Source organism: Coenobita brevimanus, chromosome 95, assembly GCF_032717465.1.
Source record: "Coenobita brevimanus isolate Jiangsu-jjx chromosome 95, ASM3271746v2, whole genome shotgun sequence".
Classification (NCBI taxonomy): domain Eukaryota; kingdom Metazoa; phylum Arthropoda; class Malacostraca; order Decapoda; family Coenobitidae; genus Coenobita; species Coenobita brevimanus.
Genome location: NC_137048.1, coordinates 25,582,951 through 25,603,611, shown reverse-complemented (window position 1 = coordinate 25,603,611; position 20,661 = coordinate 25,582,951). Strand labels below are relative to the sequence as shown.

Here is a 20,661-nt window from a genome sequence, read left to right as displayed (position 1 = left end):
ATCACCATTTTTCTCATTCATTTCCCACATTTAACTACAGTAAACTCTCAATTACCCGTTGTAATTCACCCAAGTCCTATGCCGAATAAAGTGAAACGCCAGATATTGCATAGTACCCACCCCATTGGCTCAACGTTTGGTGTTGAGCTGGATATTGTGTTACTCTCTGTCTCAACCCACTATCCTAAAAACTTTCCTATGAGTAAAAGATAAAAATTAAATGTAAAGTACAATCCAGTACTGATACAGTACAGGAATATAGTACATAGTGTAAAATGTACCCATCTAGTGTTGGCATCAGTGGAGGGTATAGTTGTACACCATGCAGTACAGTACGGTGCACTTAATCCCATGTGATCTAGTGGCAGTAATTATTATATGGGTACAGTAATTTCAGAATCACGGTAGACCACTAGGACACGAAGCACCTAGAGGCCACAAGCTTTGCAGCAACAACAAGTGAGGCATAGGAGGCCATAAAGTAAGTCTGAGCACCACGGTTTTGCTACTGCATGGTCACAACAGAGTGCACAGATACGTCTTCACTATGCGAAATCCACAAGGGAGGATGAGAGAACGACAGTAAGTTGGCGCACTGGTTGGGCTGCTTCTGCCACGAATTCTGATTGGCTGGCTTGCTGTGGGCATTCTCATTGGCTGATGTGTTGCGGGGTTTTCCCAGGTGCTGGTTGTCTACTGTGTATGAGCCGGTTGACATGCCTTCCTGCCAGATATTGCATAGAACCTCAGGTAACTTCCTGCTTTGCACCGGATGTTGCATAATTTTGCCAGATATTGCTTTAATAGAGACGAGCCAGCAGCACCGGATATTGCTTTGGGCCAGATATCGCAACGATGAATAATTGAGAGCTTACTCTATATTCTTCTTTGCTTTCTTTTTTCTTCCATCCTCAGACCCACTCACATATAGCCCTTTTCATCTCTCTGTTCAGAAGCATTCTCTGTATGATCATACCATAAAAATTCAATAGGTTAAGTCAGGTATGCACTGTGTAGTGTAGGCACCGTGTGATGACGGGAGTGAGATAGAGAAAGACAGGTTTTGGGATGAGCTGGATGAAGTAGTAGGCAAAATACCCCGGAGTTATAAAGTGATTGTAATGGCCAGTATGAATGGTAGAGTAGGCACTGGTCCTGTGCGTGATATAATGGGTAGTAGTGGAGTACCAGGAGTGAATGATAATGGGAAGTGACTGAAGGACATGTGTCAGGAAAGGAGGTTGTGCGTTTGTAATTCTTATTTTAAACACAAAGATGCACATAAATATACATGGTATAGAGGGAATGGAGATCATGTTGAAAGGAGCTGATTGATTACATGCTTATAGAGAAATCGATGCCAGGTAGTGTTGCCGATACAAGGGGAGTGAGAGAAAGATGTGAAAGTTTGTCAGCTCATATGATTGTGGTATGCAAGGTCAAGCTGAGAGGAGTGAGGTGGACCAAGATAGAGGGGAGCTGCCAGGGAGACAGTCTGAAAGTCGAAGCTGAGGATCAGAGAAATGGTAGATGAATACAAGGCCAAAGTTGGGGAGGAGTTAGAATCAGTGAATTGGAATGAAATGGATCTGGACAGCTTGTGGAATGTATATAGGGACTGCTTAGTTGGGAATGCTAAAGTGGTGTGTGGTGTGGCAAGAGTAACAACAAAGAAGAAAGGTATGGCATGGTGGGATGAAGAGGTTAGGAGGGCAGTGGAGGAAAAGAGGAAGAGGTGGCTAGAGTGAATACAACACAGGGGTTCAGTTGAAATAAGAAATGAATATATTGAGATCAAGAAGCACATAAAGAGACTAGTGAAGAGGAAATGATGGAGGTAAATGATGATCTAGGAAGAAAATGAATGCAAATAACTCTGAAAATAGGAAGTTATTCTGGAAAGAGGTGCAGAAATGTAGAAGTGACAGTGGAAAATGCAAAAGTGTGAAGGATGTAAGTGGCAGATTATTAACCTATGGGGATGAAATAAAGACCAGATGGAAAGAATATTTTGAAAGTCTGGTGAATGGGAATGGAGAGAGCATAGTGACTGTTAACATGATTGGTTTGGGGAGCATACAGAGAAGGAATGCAGTGCCAGGAAATGTGACACTTGCAGAGGTGAAGAATGCTGTGAAGTGATGGAAAAACGAGAAAGCAGCTGGGGTTGGTGAGATGTATGCAGAGATGATTAACCCCTTTGCGAATGATGATGCATTTGTCATCGTATGGGTGTGGCCACGACTATACTTGTTGACGCTTTTGGTGTCATTAAAGCATAAAAACTTTTGTCAGAGGAAAAATTTTTGGCCAATCGGCGTCAATTTTGGAGGCGTCATAGCTTTCCTGCTCCTTGTCAAAAGTAATAAGTTGGCAACTGTGGGTTCCGATACCAACAAGAGAGCGGACAGGTTATTCCGTACCAAATGAGCTGTGAGTGGGGAAGGTACTGCTCGGTTCTGTCCCTTTAAATTTCCACTCTTACTCCTGTCCCGGCTGTGCAACACATTTCACTGTACCAGTAGTTCTTGTGTATAGTGTTTGGGCACTGTTGTGATTAGATTTGGTGTTTGCAATAGGAAATTTGGTGTTTGTGAAGCAATCCTGGTCGCTATCAGCTGTTGGCCCAAGGAAGATTATGCTACTGTTTCTAATCAGCTGCACTGCCTCTACCCTGCACCAAATTTGAGTATTCAGCTATAATAATAGTGACAGTGAATCATGTGAATATAGTGTGCATATCTAGTGTACAAAGCATTAGTGAAATACGTGCAATAGCTTAGGCAGGAAACTGTCCTACAGTCACGACACGATGTGGGTGCTCCATAGTTTTTTGTATTTTTCTCGAAAACTATGAGGCTTAGGATCACTGTTTTGGGCTCAAATGAAAGCCAGTTAAATTCTGCATAGGATGAGAAAAACATGACAGTGGCACGAAAAGTTTTTTACTAAAGCTCCCCGAATAAAAAAATCTGTTGTCTGTTGGAAATGGGTTTTACTTTTTCGCTTATTACTCGAACACCATACTCGTATCAAAGTGGGACCTCTGGCATTCGAAAGCTAATAAAATTCCCTTTCCAATGATGTGTAACATGTAGAGATTGACTAGTAAACATTGGACTTATGATGCTGGGAAGTGAAATGTATGCTCTTGAATGTTTATTCACGCGGCCCTAATGTACGTATAGCGTTTATTTTTTTTCTTATCGTGTAAAACAAATATTGACAAATAGGAATATGTGGGTTTTGCGGCAAAATAAACATGTTTGGGTGGTGAAAATAAGCCGAGAATACACATTTTTGGAGCGCGCAGCGGGCAGGGGGGGAGGGAAGAAGCAGGTACGTCTTGTCCCACAAAAATGATTAACTTATCCATGTGCGAAAGGGTTTAGTGTAGTGGAGAGAGTGGAATGAAGTGTTTGTTAGAGATATGTAAGAAGGCATGGATGAGAGAAACTGTGCCAGTGAAGTGGAAAAAGGCAATGATTGTACCCCTGTACAGAAATAAAGGTGAGCGAAGTGAGTGCAAGAATGATCGTGGCATAAGTCTGTTGAGCATAGTAGGGAAGGTACTGTATATGGAAGAATTATTGTAGAAAAGTAAGAGGGATATCAGAAGTCCTAGTGAGTGATGAACAGGGTGGCTTTAGGAGTGGCAGAGGATATGTGGATCAAATATTTGCAGTTAGACAGTGGAGAAGGCGTGTGAGAAGGACTATAAAGTGTTTATGGCATTTATGGATCTGGAAAAAGTATACGACAAAGTAGACAGAAAGATTGTGGAAGGTTTTGCACATGTACGGTGTAGATGGTAAGTTGATAGGTGCCATCAAGTTTTTATGATGGTAGTGAGGCATGTGTAAGGATAAATGGGCATTTAAGTGATTGGTTCACCATCAGTGTGGGTGTGCAACAAGGTTGTGTGATGTCCCCATGGTTGTCCAGTATATATATGGATGGGGTGATGTGAGAAGTAAAAACAAGAATAATGGAGAAAGGGATGACATTGGTAATGAATGGTGACAGATGGAATATCTCAGATCTGTTGTATGCTGATGATGCAGTGTTACTTGCAAATACCAGACAAGAGTTTGGTAGACTAGTGCAGAGTTTTGCTGATGTCTTCGAACGTCGTGCTTTGAGAGTAGATGTAGAAATGAGTAGTGATGGTTATATAGAGAGAAGGTGACTTCTAATGTGATGTTACAGTGAATGGAGAGAGACTGGAATTGGTGAGAGTTCAAATACATGGGTACAGTGATAGAAAAGAGAGGAAAGTGTGCAAAAAAAGTGGAAAGTAGAGTGACACAAAGAAGGAAAGTAACTGGTGCTATGAAGGCCTTGATTAAAAACAGAGGCTTGAGTGTTGCAGCTGCATGAGGCTTACGTAAGAGAGTGTTAGTGCTAACTCTAACATACAGATGTAAGACTATGATGTGGCATGAAAATGAAAAGTCAAGAGTAAGAGCAGTGGAGATGGGACTGCGGAGGAAATCATGTGGAGTACACAGAGTGTATAGGATACTGAATAATGTGATTCGTGAAAGATGTGGAGTGAGGAAGTCTGTGGACACCAGAATCAAAGAGAGTGTACTGAGATGGTTTGGTGTTGTGGAGAGAATGGATGGCAATAAAGTGATGAAAAAGGTATATCTAAGGAGGGAGGAGGCCAGGTAGGCCAAGAAGAAGGTGGAAGGATATGGTTGATGAGTGTGTAAGGAAGAGAGATATGGAAATCGGTGAGGCTAAGAGACTGACAACAGACTGAGCTGGCTGGATGAAGTTTGTGCGGAGAAATGCTTAACCAGGGTTTTGGCACCCCTTTTTAACATGACAGCGTTCAGTTTGACTCTGTCAGATTGGTATATGTGAAGCTACAGAATGGGGTGAAATTTTTTTTTGGCCTGTGATGGAGCCAGGATTCAGTGGGCTTGAATAATGAGTGAAAGGATGCATGGCCCATTGAATTGGGCAAACTTAGGCTGTCTGGACATTGTTACTCCTCGCCCTGCCCTAGGGTGGGAAAAGAGATCCTGATGATGATAATGATGTTGATGATGAAGTCAGGTGATATGTTGAGGTCTGACCCCTTGTGATCTGGTAGGGAATCTTGAACACACACTTTCTTGATGCACCAGTGAAGTAGAAGGGGGTGCATCAGGCATGATTGGGGCAAGATGAAGCAAAGAATTTCAGAAGTTTGAATGATAAGTGAATGGGTATATAGCTTGTTTTGGGGGTCACTCAGTTGATCAGCGTAAGAACTCCACAACAATCCTCCTCCACCACCACCACTACACACTCCATCCCCTTATTTGCCCATTCCCTCCTCAAATCACACCTTCCCCCTCTGTAGCCCCCCCCTTCATGCATCCATCCCCCCCCCACACACACCTTCCCTGACATGTCCCCACCACACACCTCTTTCCCTACACATCCACCCCTACCCCGACATAGTTTCCTATTCCTGTTTTTGAACAATTTCCATCTCATGTGGTTGTGGCGAACAGAATTAAGCTGATGATGGTGATGGTGTATCATTATGGAGAAGGGATGGACATTTAACACGTGTTTCTTCTTTACAGTATGGGTATCAGAAATCATGCTGCAGCAGACTCAGGTCAGCACAGTGGTCAGCTACTTTGAGCAGTGGATGGCCAAGTGGCCTACTGTGGGAGACCTGGCTCAAGCTACTCTGGAGGAGGTCAACCAGGTGTGGGCTGGTCTGGGCTACTACTCAAGGGCCCGTCGCCTTCATGAGGGTGCTAAGAAGGTTAGGCACTGCATTGCACATAAAGTGGCAGGAAAGTTGAGATGATACCATATATCATTTCTTACTAAAATGGAAGTTAAGGGATGTCTTTGAATTTGTGTTGTTTAGGAACTATAGAGCTGTACTTGTTAAGCACAAATACAGAGGCAGAACTGAAGCTGACAAGATTATTGTAACTGTATCTGTGTCAGTCAGTAAAAGTTTCACTGCAGGGCATTATTTAATCATCAGTGGAAGTTGTAATCAGAATTAACCCTTTTAAGTTCTGATGAAGTGCAAATTGAGAGGTGTCAGCAGTGAGGACAGTGCATGTGAAAGTCAGTGTTTGATTTGGGTATGTATACAGTATGTCACAAGTTTTATCACCATTATGAACCTGCAGGGTGTAAACATAATGTTAGTGAATGGAAGAATATACTGCCAGCATGCCCATTAAATGTGTCTTACAGCCTGTTTTTCATCCCAGATTCATTGCTTATGCATGTTAATGTGGTACTACTGAGCCACCACAATTGCAGAGATTGGAAAGTCTGTAATTGAGTGTTAAATTTCCTGTATTGGTGAAGACTATTGGTTGTGAGCTTGCATGTAATCCTAGTTAGTATCCAGATTGTTGCTGGCATACATTCTATTTATTGGAATAGGAATTATTTATCAAAAGCTGGATGGAAAATGTAGACTGTAAACAAAGAATGGAAACAAACAAAGAAGTTCTTTGTTACATCAGTGCCAAGTGGATTAAATTAGGGTCTAGCATTTCTGCTGGTTCAAATGCAGTTTACAGATCTCCATAAAATGATGTCATATTCTCATGATTATAGCTGATCTCAAGGTGGCTCTAGTACAGTTCATTGTGAAGATTTGGGAGATTCTGGAATGAAATACTGTGTTAACAAAGGGCTATTCTGAAAATGAAGTCAAGTGAGATGGGGGAATGCCTCAGTATTAGTTAATACCATTGAACCATTCATCACATGTACAGCAAAGTTCAGGTATTTCATTGTAAGGTATTAGACCCACTACATTTCATAGTGTCTTTTGACAACTTCTTTTATAACATTTTAGGTTGTAGCTGCATAAGACTCCCTTGCAACTTCCTGCAGAGTCATCTACTGAACTTCATTTTAATCCATTTCCTCCAGTATATATATATATATATATATATATATATATGTATGTATCTATCTATCTATCTATCTATATATATATATCTATATCATCATCATCATCATCCGGACCTCCTTTTTTCACCCAAGGGCAGGGTGAGGAGTAGCAATGTCCAGACAGCCCAAAATTGCCCAATCCAATGGGCCACGCTTCCATTCACCCATCATTCAAGCCCCCGGAATCCTGGCTCAATCGGATACGCCAAAAACTTTCACCACGTTCTGTAGCTTCATATAATTGCATCTGACAGAGTCAATCCAGATGCTGCCACGTTAAAAAGGGGTACCAAAATCCCTGATCATGCACTTCTCCTCACAAAATTCATCCAGCCAGCTCGATCTCTTGTCAGTTCCCTAGCCTCACTGACTTCCAAACCTCTCTTCCTCACACATTCATCTGCCATATCTCTCCACCTTCTCCTTGGCCTAGCTCGCCCCCTCCCTCCTTCGAATTTGCTCAGATATACCTTCTTCATCACTCTATTGTTATCCATTCTCTCCATATGACCATACCATCTCAGTACATTCTCTTCAATTCTGGTGTCCACCGACTTCCTCACTCCGCATCTTTCACAAATCACGTTATTTTGTATCCTATCCACCTTCTGTACTCCACATACATTCCTCAGTAATCCCATCTCCACTGCTCTTACTCTTGACTGTTCATTTTCATGCCACACCATAGTCTCACATCCATATGTTAAAGTTGGCACTAACACTCCTTCATGTAAGCCTCATGCAGCTGCAACACTCATTCCTCTGTTTCTTATCAAGGCCCTCATTGCACCAGCTACTTTTCTTCCTTGTGTCACTCTACTTTCAACTTCTTTTGCACATTTTCCTCTCTTTTCTATCACTGTACTCAGGTATTTGAACTCTCTCACCGATTCCAGTCTCTCTCCATTCACTGTTACATTGCACTGTGAGTCACCTTCTCTCTCAATATCCATCACTTTACTCTTTTCAACATTTACTCTTAAGGAATGATGCTTACAGACATCAGCAAAACTCTGCACTAGCCTACCAAGTTCTTGTCTGGTACTTGCAAGCAGCACTGCATCATCAGCATACAACAAATTTGAGATATTCCATCCATCACCATTCATTACCAATGCCATCCCTTTCTCCATTACTCGTGTTTTCACTTCTCTCATCACCCCATCCATATATACATTGAACAACCATGGGGACATCACACAACCTTGTTGCATGCCCACACTGATCATGAACCATTCACTTAGATGCCCATTAACCCTGACACATGCTTCACTACCTAATAAAAACTCTTGATGGCACCTAGCAGCTTACGCTCTACACCTTACATGCGCAAAACTTTCCACAATCCTTCTCTGCCCACTTTGTCATGTGTTCTTTCCAGATCCATGAATGCCATAAACACCTTATGGTCCTTCTCACAAGCCTTCTATACTATCTGTCTTACTGCAAATATTTGGTCCACACATCCTTTGCCACTCCTAAAGCCACCCTGTTCATCACTCACTAGGACTTCTGATATCTCTCTTACTTTCCTATAATAATTCTTCCATATACCGTCCCTACCACACTCAGTAAGCTTATGCCACGATAATTCTTGCACTCAATTCGTTCACCTTTATTTTTGTACAGGGGTATAAGCACAGCCTTTTTCCACTCTGCAGGCACAGTTTCACTCATCCATGCCTTCTTACATATCTCCATCAAGCACTTCATTCCATTCTCTCCACTACATTTAAGCATCTCTGCATACACCTCATCAACCCCAGCTGCTTTCCCATTTTTCTGCCACTTCACAGCACTCTTCACCTGTGCGAGTGTCACGTCTCCTGGCACTGCATTCCTTCTCTGCACACCCACAAAACGAATCATGTTTACAGCTGCTCTGCCCTCTCTATCCCCATTCATCAGGCTTTCAAAATATTCTTTCCATCTGGTCCTTACTTCATCTCCATGGGTTAATAATCTACCACCTGCATCCTTCACACCATCCCATTTCTTTCCGCTTTCACTTCTACATTTCTGCACCTCTTTCCAGAATAACTTTCTATTTTCAGAGTAGTTCGCATTCATTTTTCTTCCTAGATCCTCATTTACCTCCTTCTTTTTCCTCTTCACTAGTCTCTTTACGTGCTTCTTGCTCTCAACATATTCAGTTCTTATTTCAACTGAACCCCTATCCTGTAACCACTTTAGCCACTTCTTCCTCTTTTCCTCTACCGCTCTCTTTACCTCCTCATCCCACCATGCCGTACCTTTCTTCTTTGTTGTTACTCTTGCCACACCACACACCGCTTTAGCATTCCTAACTAAGCAGTCCCTATATGCATTCCACAGTCTGTCCAGATCCATTTCATTCCAATTCAATAATTCTAACTCATCCTCTACTTTGGTCCTGTATTCATCTGCCATTTCTTTGATCTTCAGCTTCTCAACTTTCAGTCTTTCTCCCTGACTGCTCCTCTCTCCCCTGATCCACCTCACTCCTCTCAGCTTGATCTTGCATACCACGATCATATGATCTGACAGACCTCCACATTGTCCTCTCACAGCCCTTGTATCAGCAACTGTTCCCATCATCGACCTCTCTACGAGCACCTAATCAATCAGGCTTCTTTCAACACGATCACCGTTCTCTCTCTCTCTCTCTCTCTCTACGTACACCTATATATATATCTTAGCAGCTAGAGGAAATGTCTTCCTGAAGCTATGCTGTCTGTTTTTCTGCTCTGCTAAGAATAGTTTCATTCACACTAAATGCTCAGAACTCTTCAACTCTGTTTCTTTCTGCTCTTTTGGCACCTTGCCAAAAAACTTTCAAACTACTTTACTTCATCCTCTTTCCCATATCTTTGCCGCTCTGATGGTTCTGAAGCTGTTTCTTCTACTGACAAAGCAGAACTCTTTGCTCAGATTTTCTCCTCCAGTTCCACCTTAGACGATCCCAGTGCTCCTCCTCCATCTCTTCCATCTTCTGACCTCCTTATGATTATCTATCTATCTATTGCCAGATGCCTCAATGCCATTTGGGGTGGACACAAACAAGTCGCTTCCACGTCGCCCTGTCCCTTGCCATTTCACTGCCCCGCTCCCAACTCACATCCCCCTCTCTCATATACCTCTCCACCCATCCCTCCATCTCATCCTCGGCCTCCCCCTCCCTCTTCCCTCCTCCACCTCACTCACATACACTTTCTTCGTCAGTCTTTCACCCTCCATCATCTCCACATGGCCAAACCACCTCAATGCGTTCCTCCCAATGCTTCCTATCACATCCACATCCACACCACAACACTTCTTTATATCCTCATTTGTCAGCTTGTCTCTCCATGTGACTCCACAGGCTCCTCTTAAATAACTCATTTCCACTGCTCTCACTCTTGACTTGTGTCTTTCCAACAACGTCCAAGCTTCACTTCCATACGTTAGAGTTGGTATCACAATACTGTCTTGTAGTAACTTTTTCACTTCCATGCTCACTTCCCTGTTTCTTATCACTGCTTTCAAAGAACCAGCAACCTTTCTTCCCTGCTGTACCCTTTCAAGCACTTCACTCTCCAAACCTCCATTCTTACTCATCACACTACCCAAGTACATAAACATACTCACATTTTCCAATTCCTCACCATCCAACCTCGCTGTACATTCACTGACTTCACCTCTCTCAAAGACCATCACTTTACTCTTCCCTACATTCACCTTTAGATTCCGTTTCTTACACACTCTCCTAAACTCATCCATCAAGCCTTGCAGCTCTCCTTTGTCTTCACTCAACAACACAGTATCATCTGCAAACAACAGTACAGGGAGTTTCCAAACACTACCCTCTCTCACCAGGGCCACTCCAACATCCACTACCCTACCTTGTACCTCTTTTATTTCCCCATCCATGTACAGATTGAACAACCATGGAGACATGACACATCCTTATGACTGACTTTAAAATTTCTTCAGTTGAGGTACTTTCTGCCATCACTGATTTGCATGCTAACAAGGCATATGGGCTTGATGGAGTACCTAATGTTATTGTGAACGACTTGGCTTCTTTGCTTACACCCAACCTAGGTAACCTCGTTCACCTTTGCCTGTCGACTTGTACACCATTCCTTCTTGCAGGAAGTTTGCTTTCATTCAGCCCGTCCCAAAGAAGGGTGACCATTTCCAGCGCTCTAACTAGTGCCCAGTTGCTTTACCACTCGATATCCAAAGGTTTTTAATCTATCCTTCACAAGAAATTTTAAAGCATGTTTCCTATCACAGCCTTCTCACTGATTGCCAGTATGGGTTCCACCAGGGAGGCTCCACTAGTGATCTTATCACCTTCCTTTCAGACTCCTGGTCATCCTCCTCCTTTTGGGACTTTGGCATAAGCTTTGTCATTGCACCTGACATCTCAAAGGCTTTCAGTCGAGTCTGACATAAATTTTTAATTTCCAAACTACCCTCTCACAGTTTCTATCCATCAGTCTCTGACTTCGTCTGTAGGTTACTTCCTGGTCATTCTGTAGCTGCGGTTGTAGATGGCCACCATTCTTCTCCTAGAGCTGTCAGTAGTGGTGTTCCTCAGGGTTCTGTCCTATCACCAACTCTCTTCCTTTTATTCATCAGTGACTTTCCAAGCTGTACATCTAATCATATCCATTCATACACTGAAGACTCCGCCCTTCACTTATCCGTTCCCTTCTCTCAACATCCATCTCATCAGTTCTATCTATCTATCTATCTATAGCCCGACGCCCTAATCCCGCAAAGGGTGGCCGCAGACAAAACGCCTCCAAGTCACTCTGTCACCCACCATTTGACTCCCCTCCCCCCAACTCACCCCCCCCTCCCTCATATACCTCTCAACTCCATCCCTCCACCTCATCCTCGGTCTACCCCTCCCTCATCAGTTACTTCAAGAAACACAGGATGATAATATGGCACACCTAATATCTGACGTGGTTCACATCTCTGATTGGAGTAACTGTATTGTTTTTTACTTCATCAAAAACTCAGTTCTTACATCTTTGACCTGTCAGTCTTCCACAGGAGCATCCTTTTATATTTAACAGTGTCCAATTCAGTCCTGCATCATCTTTGAACATACTTAGGGTTTCATTCTCTCAGGAATTATATTTGAAAGATCATATTACCACCCTTGTAGAAATTGACTCAGTCGGATATGTTTATGTGAAGCCACAGAACGTGGTTAAAGTTTTTTGTCATATCTGATAGATCCAGGATTCCGGGGACTTGAATGATGAGTGAATGGAAGTGTGGCCCATTGGATTGGGCAAATTTGGGGTGTCTGGACATTGCTACTCCTCACCCTGCCCTTGGGTGGTAAAGGAGGTCCGGGTGATGATGAATGATGATGATGTAAAATGTGCTTCCAAGAGGTTAGGTTTGCTAAGCTGACTCTGTGCCTACTCTACCCCTGCACAGTTATTGACTGTATACAGGGGTTTTATTCACCCCTATGTCAGGAACAACTGTCATATGTGGGGAGGCTTCCCACTTTCAGTTCCTGTCAACAAGGTGGAGTCAAAGGCTTTTCATCTTATTAACTCTTCCCCTTGTACTGGCTTACTTCAACCTCTGCATCTTCAATGCACTGTTGCATCTTTATCTCTTTAGTATCACTGCTTCAATGGTCACTGCTCCTCTGAACTGTCTGCCAACATATCGCCACCACTGTGGTAGGTGCATAGCACCCACCTAGTGCAAACTCTTTCTAATGCAAGAGTTAACCATTGCTTCCATTCTTTATGTATGCAACGGGTCAACTTGAGCTGTCTTCCTCTGTCTGTATATTCTACTGCCTGTGACCTCCAGTCTTTTAAATGGTGTGTGTCCAGGCATCCCAGAATAAGTGAATATTCATTTTCTTTAGGTTTTAAATTTTATTTTTAGGGAACCATCTTGTGGGCTTCAGCCATTTGTTTCTTCTTCCATGCATAATATCTATCTGTCTGTCTATCTGTGTATATGCAATCTGGCCACTTTATGCAATATGGTTGCATCAAGTGAAGACCTATTGCGTAACGAATTATCACATAATGAGGTTGATGTAACATGGGTTCAGTGTGGTTAGGGAGGGTGACCTTAATTGAAAAAAAAGAAAAAAATGCCACCCACCTGATGATTGTCCTGTGCCGGTATGGGTTGTCATCAAGCCCCTTCCCCCCCTTGAGGCAGGGGGACAGTTGGAGGGCCTGAATGATCACTCCACACAAAAAGATGCAGTATTTATCTATCTATCTATTGCCAGACGCCTCAATCCCGTTTGGGGTGGCCACAAACAAATCGCCTCCAAGTCGCCCTGTACCCCGCCATTTCACTGCTCTGCTCCCAACTCACACCCCCCTCTCTCATATACCTCTCCACCCCATCCCTCCATCTCATCCTCGGGCTCCCCCTCCCTCTTCCCCCCTCCACCTCACTCACATACACTCTCTTCGTCAGTCTTTCACCCTCCATTCTCTCCACATGGCCAAACCACCTCAGTGTGTTCCTCATAATGCTTCCTATCACATCCACATCCACACCACAATGCTCCTTTATATCCTCATTTGTCAGCCTGTCTCTCCATGTGACTCCACAGGCTCCTCTTAAAAATGTCATTTCCACTGCTCTCACTCTTGACTTGTGTCCTTCCAACAACGTCCAAGCTTCACTTCCGTACGTTAGAGTTGGTATCACAATACTGTCATGTAGTAACTTTTTCACTTCCATGCTCACTTCCCTGTTTCTTATCACTGCTTTCAAAGAACCAGCAACCTTTCTTCCCTGCTGTACCCTTTCAAGCACTTCACCCTCCAAACCTCCATCCTTACTCATCACACTACCCAAGTACTTAAACGTACTCACATTTTCCAATTCCTCACCATCCAACCTTGCTGTACATTCACTGACTTCACCTCTCTCAAAGACCATCACTTTACTCTTCCCTACATTCACCTTTAGATTCCGTTTCTTACACACTCTTCCAAACTCATCCACCAAGCCTTGCAGCTCCCCTTCGTCTTCACACAACAACACAGTATCATCTGCAAACAACAGTACAGGGAGTTTCCAAACACTATCCTCTCTCACCAGGGCCACTCCAACATCCACTACCCTACCTTGTACCTCTTTTATTACCCCATCCATGTACAGATTGAACAACCATGGAGGCATGACACATCCCTGTTTCAACCCAACTTTCAAAGAGAAAAATTCACTTAGTTCACCATCCACACGCACTGCAGCCTTCGCACCATCGTACATACTCTTCACAGCATTCAACAACTTCCCATCTACTCCATATATTCTTAACACTTTCCACAATCCTTGTCTATCCACCCTGTCATATGCTTTCTCCAAATCCATGAAAGCCACATACAACTTCTTTCCCTTCTCTAGAAACTTTTCCACTAAAGATCTAAGAATGAATATCTGATCTACACAACCTCTTCCCTTCCTAAAGCCTCCCTGTTCTTCTCCAACTAATTTCTCTGTTCTTTCTCTAACTCTGTCAATAAGTATCCTACCATACACTTTTCCCATTATACTAAGAAGACAAATGCCCCTATGATTACCACACACTTCTTTTCCCCTTTTCCTTTGTACAAGGGAATAATTATACCTGACTTCCAATCCTCTGGGACTCTACCTTCCTCCCAGACCAATCTGCACATCTTGCACATCCATTTTACTACTATCTCTCCCCCATGCTTCAGCATTTCACCACACACTCCATCAATTCTTGGGGCTTTCCCCGATTTAATTTTCTTCATTGCTTCCACAACTTCTATCCTACTGATTTCTTCCTGTCTTCTCACCTCCCTCCTTCTCCCAGCCATTCCCCAGCCACTTATACTTGCATTACTTCCATCCTCTATGTTCAACAATTCCTTAAAGTGTTCTCTCCATCTGCTCACTTTTTCTCCCTTCTCCACTAGTAATCTACCATTTTTATCTTTCACTCCCCTGCTGACTTCACTTCCACCTTGTCTTACTCTTTTCACCTCTTTCCAGAACATTTTCTTACAGTCCCTCCACTTTACACTCAAGTTCCTTCCAAATTCCTCATCCACTCTCTTCTTACTCTCTCTTACTAATCTTTTCACCTCTCTCTTTCTTTCTACATATAACTCTCTCTTCCGCCTCTCAACTTCTTCCACGCCCCTATTTCTCATCCATTCATTATATGCTTTCTTCTTTTGTGCCACAGCCTGTCTCACCTCTTCATTCCACCACGCTGTTCCTTGCACCCCCCTGTGTCTTCTCTTCCTTCCACACACCACAGCACATGCTGCACATATTTCTTCTGTAAATATCTTACACACACCTTCCACGTCTCCCATCTGCTCCAATTCATATTTGCCCAATCGTTCCTCCACTTCTTTCTTATACTCTGCCTTTTTCTCATCCTCTTGTAACCTTTCCACTTTCCTTGCAACTACTCCTTCCTCTCGTCTTTCCATTCTTCTATTCCTCCATCTTACTTGAATTCTAATTGTGGCCACCACCAAGTAGTGGTCAGGAAGTCCACTCCCTCAACCTCTATGAGCTCTTGCACCCATTACACACCTTCGCATCCTTTCATCCACACACACAGTATCACTTCACTTAATACCACACGCTGCACTATATATTAAGCACTTGCACTGTTATTTGGCTATAGCAGTGGTGTTCCAGTGGCCATTCATGTACAAAATAAAGTGAAAGGCTGATGATCACATTGAATGTAAACACTGGGTGGCCATCTTGGCTTAGTCAGCTGAGTATGGGCCCATTATGGGGATGATAGTTATGTAAGGTTGACATGATTTCCAAGTCCCAAGTTTCATTATTTCACACACGAAAAGGTGTCACTTAATATTGCACACTGCACTATTGTCAAGCACTTACACTGTTATTTGGTAATAACGGTGGTGTTTCAGCGGCCTTTCATGCACAAAATATATTAGAACAAAATTGACAATCATAGCCCATGTTAACATGGCAGGCATCATGTCTTAGTTGGCTGAGTAGTGGCCTGTTAAATGGATGATGGTTATGTAAGGTTGACACAATTTCCAAGTCACAATTTGAATACAATATTTCACACACACAAAAGTATCATCATCATCATCTAATCCTGCGTTGCCCCATGAAGAACGTAGGAGCCTGGGGCTAGGCAACCTTGTCCTGACATATAAGATGAGAGTGACCAGCCTTACACATCCCTGAGTGGCATTACATGAGCAATGAACCCCAGCCACTCCTTGGATATAAACCTACACAGGCTCAATCTGGTTGGAGCACTTTAATTACCCACTAAACCACCAGGTGCCATAATTTGGTTACAGTATATAGTTATCACCGAGCATAGTAAATGGTTTCCTGGTGTATAGGAAACCATTTGGTTTGTCACTCAGTGTAGAGCCACTCGTAGGCAGAAGGAACAGGAAAGAATGAAGTAAAGAAAGACAGAAGAGGAAGGAAGGATAGAAAGAATAGAGGAAATGGCAGTCATCCAAGAGCAGCACTACATTGAGTGAGTGGATGGTGAGTGCCCCCACCTACCACTCACTTAACCCGTGGATTGCAAGCCACAGCTCAGGCTGGGAAACGTCGCGTTGCGAGCCACAGCTCAAACTGTGCTAACCTTCCTGTGGCCGTGCATTACTGCTAACTACTCCACCCCTATGCATACTTATGCATGATGCTATGCAAACAAGGAGGGAGAGAATTTTTTCTTTTTCACCAGATGATGCCCAGGATGTTTGTCTTCAAGTTTATAATAAACAGAAACTAAAAAAAAAAAATATTCATTTTTTCACTACTGTACGCCTATGCAAACTTACGCATGGTGCTATGCGGAGAGAGAGAAAGAGAGAGAGAGAGAGAGAGAGTTTGTTTTTTTCACCAGATGATGCCCTGGATGTTTATTTTCAAGTTTATAATAAACAAAAACTAAAAAAAAAAAAATCTTAATTTTTTGTACACCACAGGGGGATAAAAAAAAAGGTGATTACGCAATCCACGGGTTAAAATTGCACACTGCAGTATTTGGTAAGTACTGTACTTGCACTGTTATTTGGTGACAACAGTGATGTTTCAGTGGTCTTTCTTGCACAAAATAGAATGCAAGGCAATGATCACAGCCAGTTTAAACACTGGGCAGTCATTTGGGATTGCATGCATCGCCGCAGCTGCATGGGATTTTCGGAGGTGGCCATCGATAATATCATTTTAACAAAATCACGATTAATTTTTTAACACTGTACTTAGACTGGATATATGGTATAACTTTTGAATTGTAATAATTGTAGTGATTTATCACATAATTGGGGGTCATATAATGATGCTGCACTGTGTATATGTGTTTAAATATCTAGTATAGGGTTTCCACAAAATGTCTGTTTACAGAGGAATCTGAAAGTTAATGTAAACAAGAATTTATTAAAAATACAAATGAATAGATAAACCTGTGAAATTTGTTGTATAATGAAGAGTAAGAATGAAAGTTCTCCAAACTTATTTAGTACACTTCAACATGGGCACCATTCGTTGCATGAAGCACATCAAGGCAGTATTTGATTTCCAGCCATGTTTGCCATAACATGGCTTCGTCACTGGTGGCAGTAGCATCAGTGATCCTTTGTTTCAGGTTGTTGATGTCCTGAACGTTTGTTCAATACACGATATCTTTAACATAACCCCATAGGAAGAAGAACAAGAGAGTGATATCTGGGGAAAGTCCAAGAGAGTGATATCTGGGGAATGAGGTGACCAGTGAATTGGGGCGTCCCTTCCAATCCACCGGTCTGGAAATGTTTGGCATAATAACTCGAGACGCAGTCCCTAGTGAAGTGGCGCGCCATCCTGCTGGAAGATGATAGTTGGCTGAAGGTCTTATACTGTGGTACCATATATTCAATCAAAAGATGTAGGTAAACATGTACAGTAATTGTTTCCTATAAGAAGAAAAATTTCCCAGTGATTCGATTATGCATGCCACACCACGTATTCACCTTTGGACTAACCCCTTGAAGCTCCCCCCTGGGGGTAGGGGGGTTTCAAGAATACTCCCCCGGTATCCCTGCTTGTCGTATTAGGCAACTAAAAGGGTTGGTGGTGGGTTAGTGCCCCACCCTGTAAAAAGAACTAACTAAACAAGCAAATAAAGCACCTCGGACCAGGACGGACCATACGTTGATGACCAAGGAACGGACAAAGGACATTCTGAGGGTGGGGGCATGGAATGTGAGAGGAGTGAATGATGAAGTGAAAGAGAGAGAGATTGTTCAGGTGCTTAGGGATGCAATAGTGGATGTATGTGGATTGACTGAAACTAAATGGAAAGGTGAAAGGGTGAGAGAATGGGGATACGGTTTAGGAATATGTGGAGGAGTTAATGAGAATGAGAGAGCAAGAGAGGGAGTATGTCTGATGATAAGCAAGAAGTGGAAGGAGAATATAAGAGAGTATGGAACATTTGGTGCAAGGATTGTATGGGTGGGGATGAAAGTAGGTACAGTAATCACTCTAATATCCGGACGCCCAATAACCGAACATCCCCACTAACCGAACCTTATCGTCCTGGGATCAAACATTCCCAAAATGGTCCGAAAATCCAAAAAAATTGGAAAAAAAACCGATTTTTTGCCGTCCGTAATTTGAACTTGCCGCGCGCGCCGCGTGAGAGCATTGTTTTGGTTCGTCATTCCTCCGACGTCCGATAGAGCGCCGCTGCATCATCCCCACTTCCCGCCTGTCTCTCACCGCGACTGGACCTGCGCTGTTCGTCATGGCTGCCCACGTGCTCGCTTTTGTGGTGGTGCCGTACTTGCTGCAAGGCCTCCTGCTGCTCTCTGCCCTACTCTTAGTGTGTGTGATGATGGCCCCGCCTCCTGAGAAAAGGAAGAGAGTGGTGTTGACTCTGGAGAAGAAACGGGAGATATTGGAGAAGGTTGATGCGGGTTGGTCTTCCTCTCGCATTCTCCGCGAGTTCAACCTGGCCCGGTCGACTTTGTTTGATATCAAGCGTTCCCGAGACAAGCTCATGCAGTACACGGCTGACTTCTCGTCGAGAAGCAAACGCAACGTGGAGAGGAAGGTTATGTTTACTCCCAAGTATGCAGAGATCGACCGCTCCACGTTGATTTGGTATCGACAGCAACGTGCAGCTGGTGTGATGGTACGTGGAACGGAGCTGAAGGCTGCTGCTGAGAAGTTTGCAAGGCTTCACGACGCCCTAGACTTCAAGGCATCCGAGGGTTGGCTCTTCGTTCAAGTTGCGACATGGCCTTACTAACCGTAAAGCACATGGCGAAGCATTGGACGCTAACGAGGATGGAGTGGACGAGTTTCGGCACAAGGTGAAAGGCTTGATCGACAGGGAGGGCCTCACTCTCGGTCAAGTCTATAACGCTGACGAAACTGGCCTATTCTATCGCTCGGTGCCAACGAACGCTCTCGCCGATGAGACGGAGAAGCGTGTACCTGGCCGCAAGCTTTCTAAGGAACGGATATCTGCTTTGTGTTGTGCCAATGCTAACGGCATGCACCGGCTTAAGCCCGTTATTGTTGGCCGTGCAAAGCAGCCTCGGTGCCTTCGTGGGGTGATGGATGTCCTTCCTGTCGTATGGTACCATTCTTTGAAAGCATGGTTCACAGCTGTGATTTTCAAAGACTGGTTTCACCATCACTTCGTCAAGGAGGTCATACATTACCAGACGAAGACACTGGGAATTCCTCGCGACCAGGTAAAGGCTCTCCTTCTCCTCGACAATGCACCTGCCCACCCGTGCGACAAGGACTTGGTTGCTGAGAATGGCCGTATTAGGTGCATGTTTCTGCCACCTAATACGACTGCTCTCATTCAACCAATGGACCAAGGAGTGATCGTGGCAACAAAGCGCCTGTACCGTCGGAAGTTCCTGGACGAGGTGATGGTGGTTCTCGAGGACGAGGACGAGCGCAGGGAAGGACGTGACACTCGAGGCAAGCGGACTTTGGAAAACCTTCGCCGCTACAACATCAAGTCTGCGCTGTACAACTGGGCTAGTGCATGGAAGGAAGTCCCTGTGAAAACTCTTGAAAATGGTTGGTCCTCGTCTGCTTCTCGGAACAGATGTGGAGTACGATTTCCTAGGGTTTGACGTGGATGACTTCCATGCACGGCTTACGTACGCACGGCGACGATGTTGATGTGGACGATGTTCGTGAGTGGTTGGACGGCAGACGAGGGCGATCCTGGGTATCAGACGTTGTCTGATATCGAGATCGCGTCTTCGGTTGCTGGTGTCAGTCCCGAACTTGAAGATTCCGACGACGAAGGCGATGATGATGCAGACTCCGCCCAGCAGGACACTACTCCAGCCATCCCCAAGCTGAGCGCACTCCGGGAACATCTAGAGTTCGTCCTAGACTACCTGGAACACCCGGACTGCGACAGGGAGATGGGGCCCTTGGGACTCGTGGAGGAAGTGCGTGCTTTCCGGCAGCGCATCATCAATCGCCAGAATCGTCGGTCCTTGCGTCAGTCAACGATTGACAGTTTTTTCAGGCCCGTGACCCCGCTGTGCCAAGCCCTGGTTCCACTCCGTTGCCTCCCCAAGACAGGCCCTCATGCTCCGAGCCACAGCCCAGCACATCAGCTACAGTGGAGTCACCGCTCGACGTGAGTTTGCGGCTGTCTTCAGAGTCTTCTGTAGTCGGTACGCCATCACCACTACCCACCGATGCATGCACCCCTTGGACGCCTGCCAGTGA

The 20,661-nt window shown here is 44.1% G+C and overlaps 1 protein-coding gene across 1 annotated transcript in view; it reads left to right on the top strand.

Moving 5' to 3' along the window:
- LOC145413294 (adenine DNA glycosylase-like) overlaps positions 1–20,661 on the top strand; it is an 81,325-nt gene that overhangs the window by 17,727 nt on the left and 42,937 nt on the right. Inside the window, exon 3 of the mRNA XM_080283022.1 lies at positions 5,586–5,773. Coding sequence (XP_080139148.1) covers positions 5,586–5,773 — 188 coding nt within the window. The remainder of the gene's footprint in view (positions 1–5,585; positions 5,774–20,661) is intronic.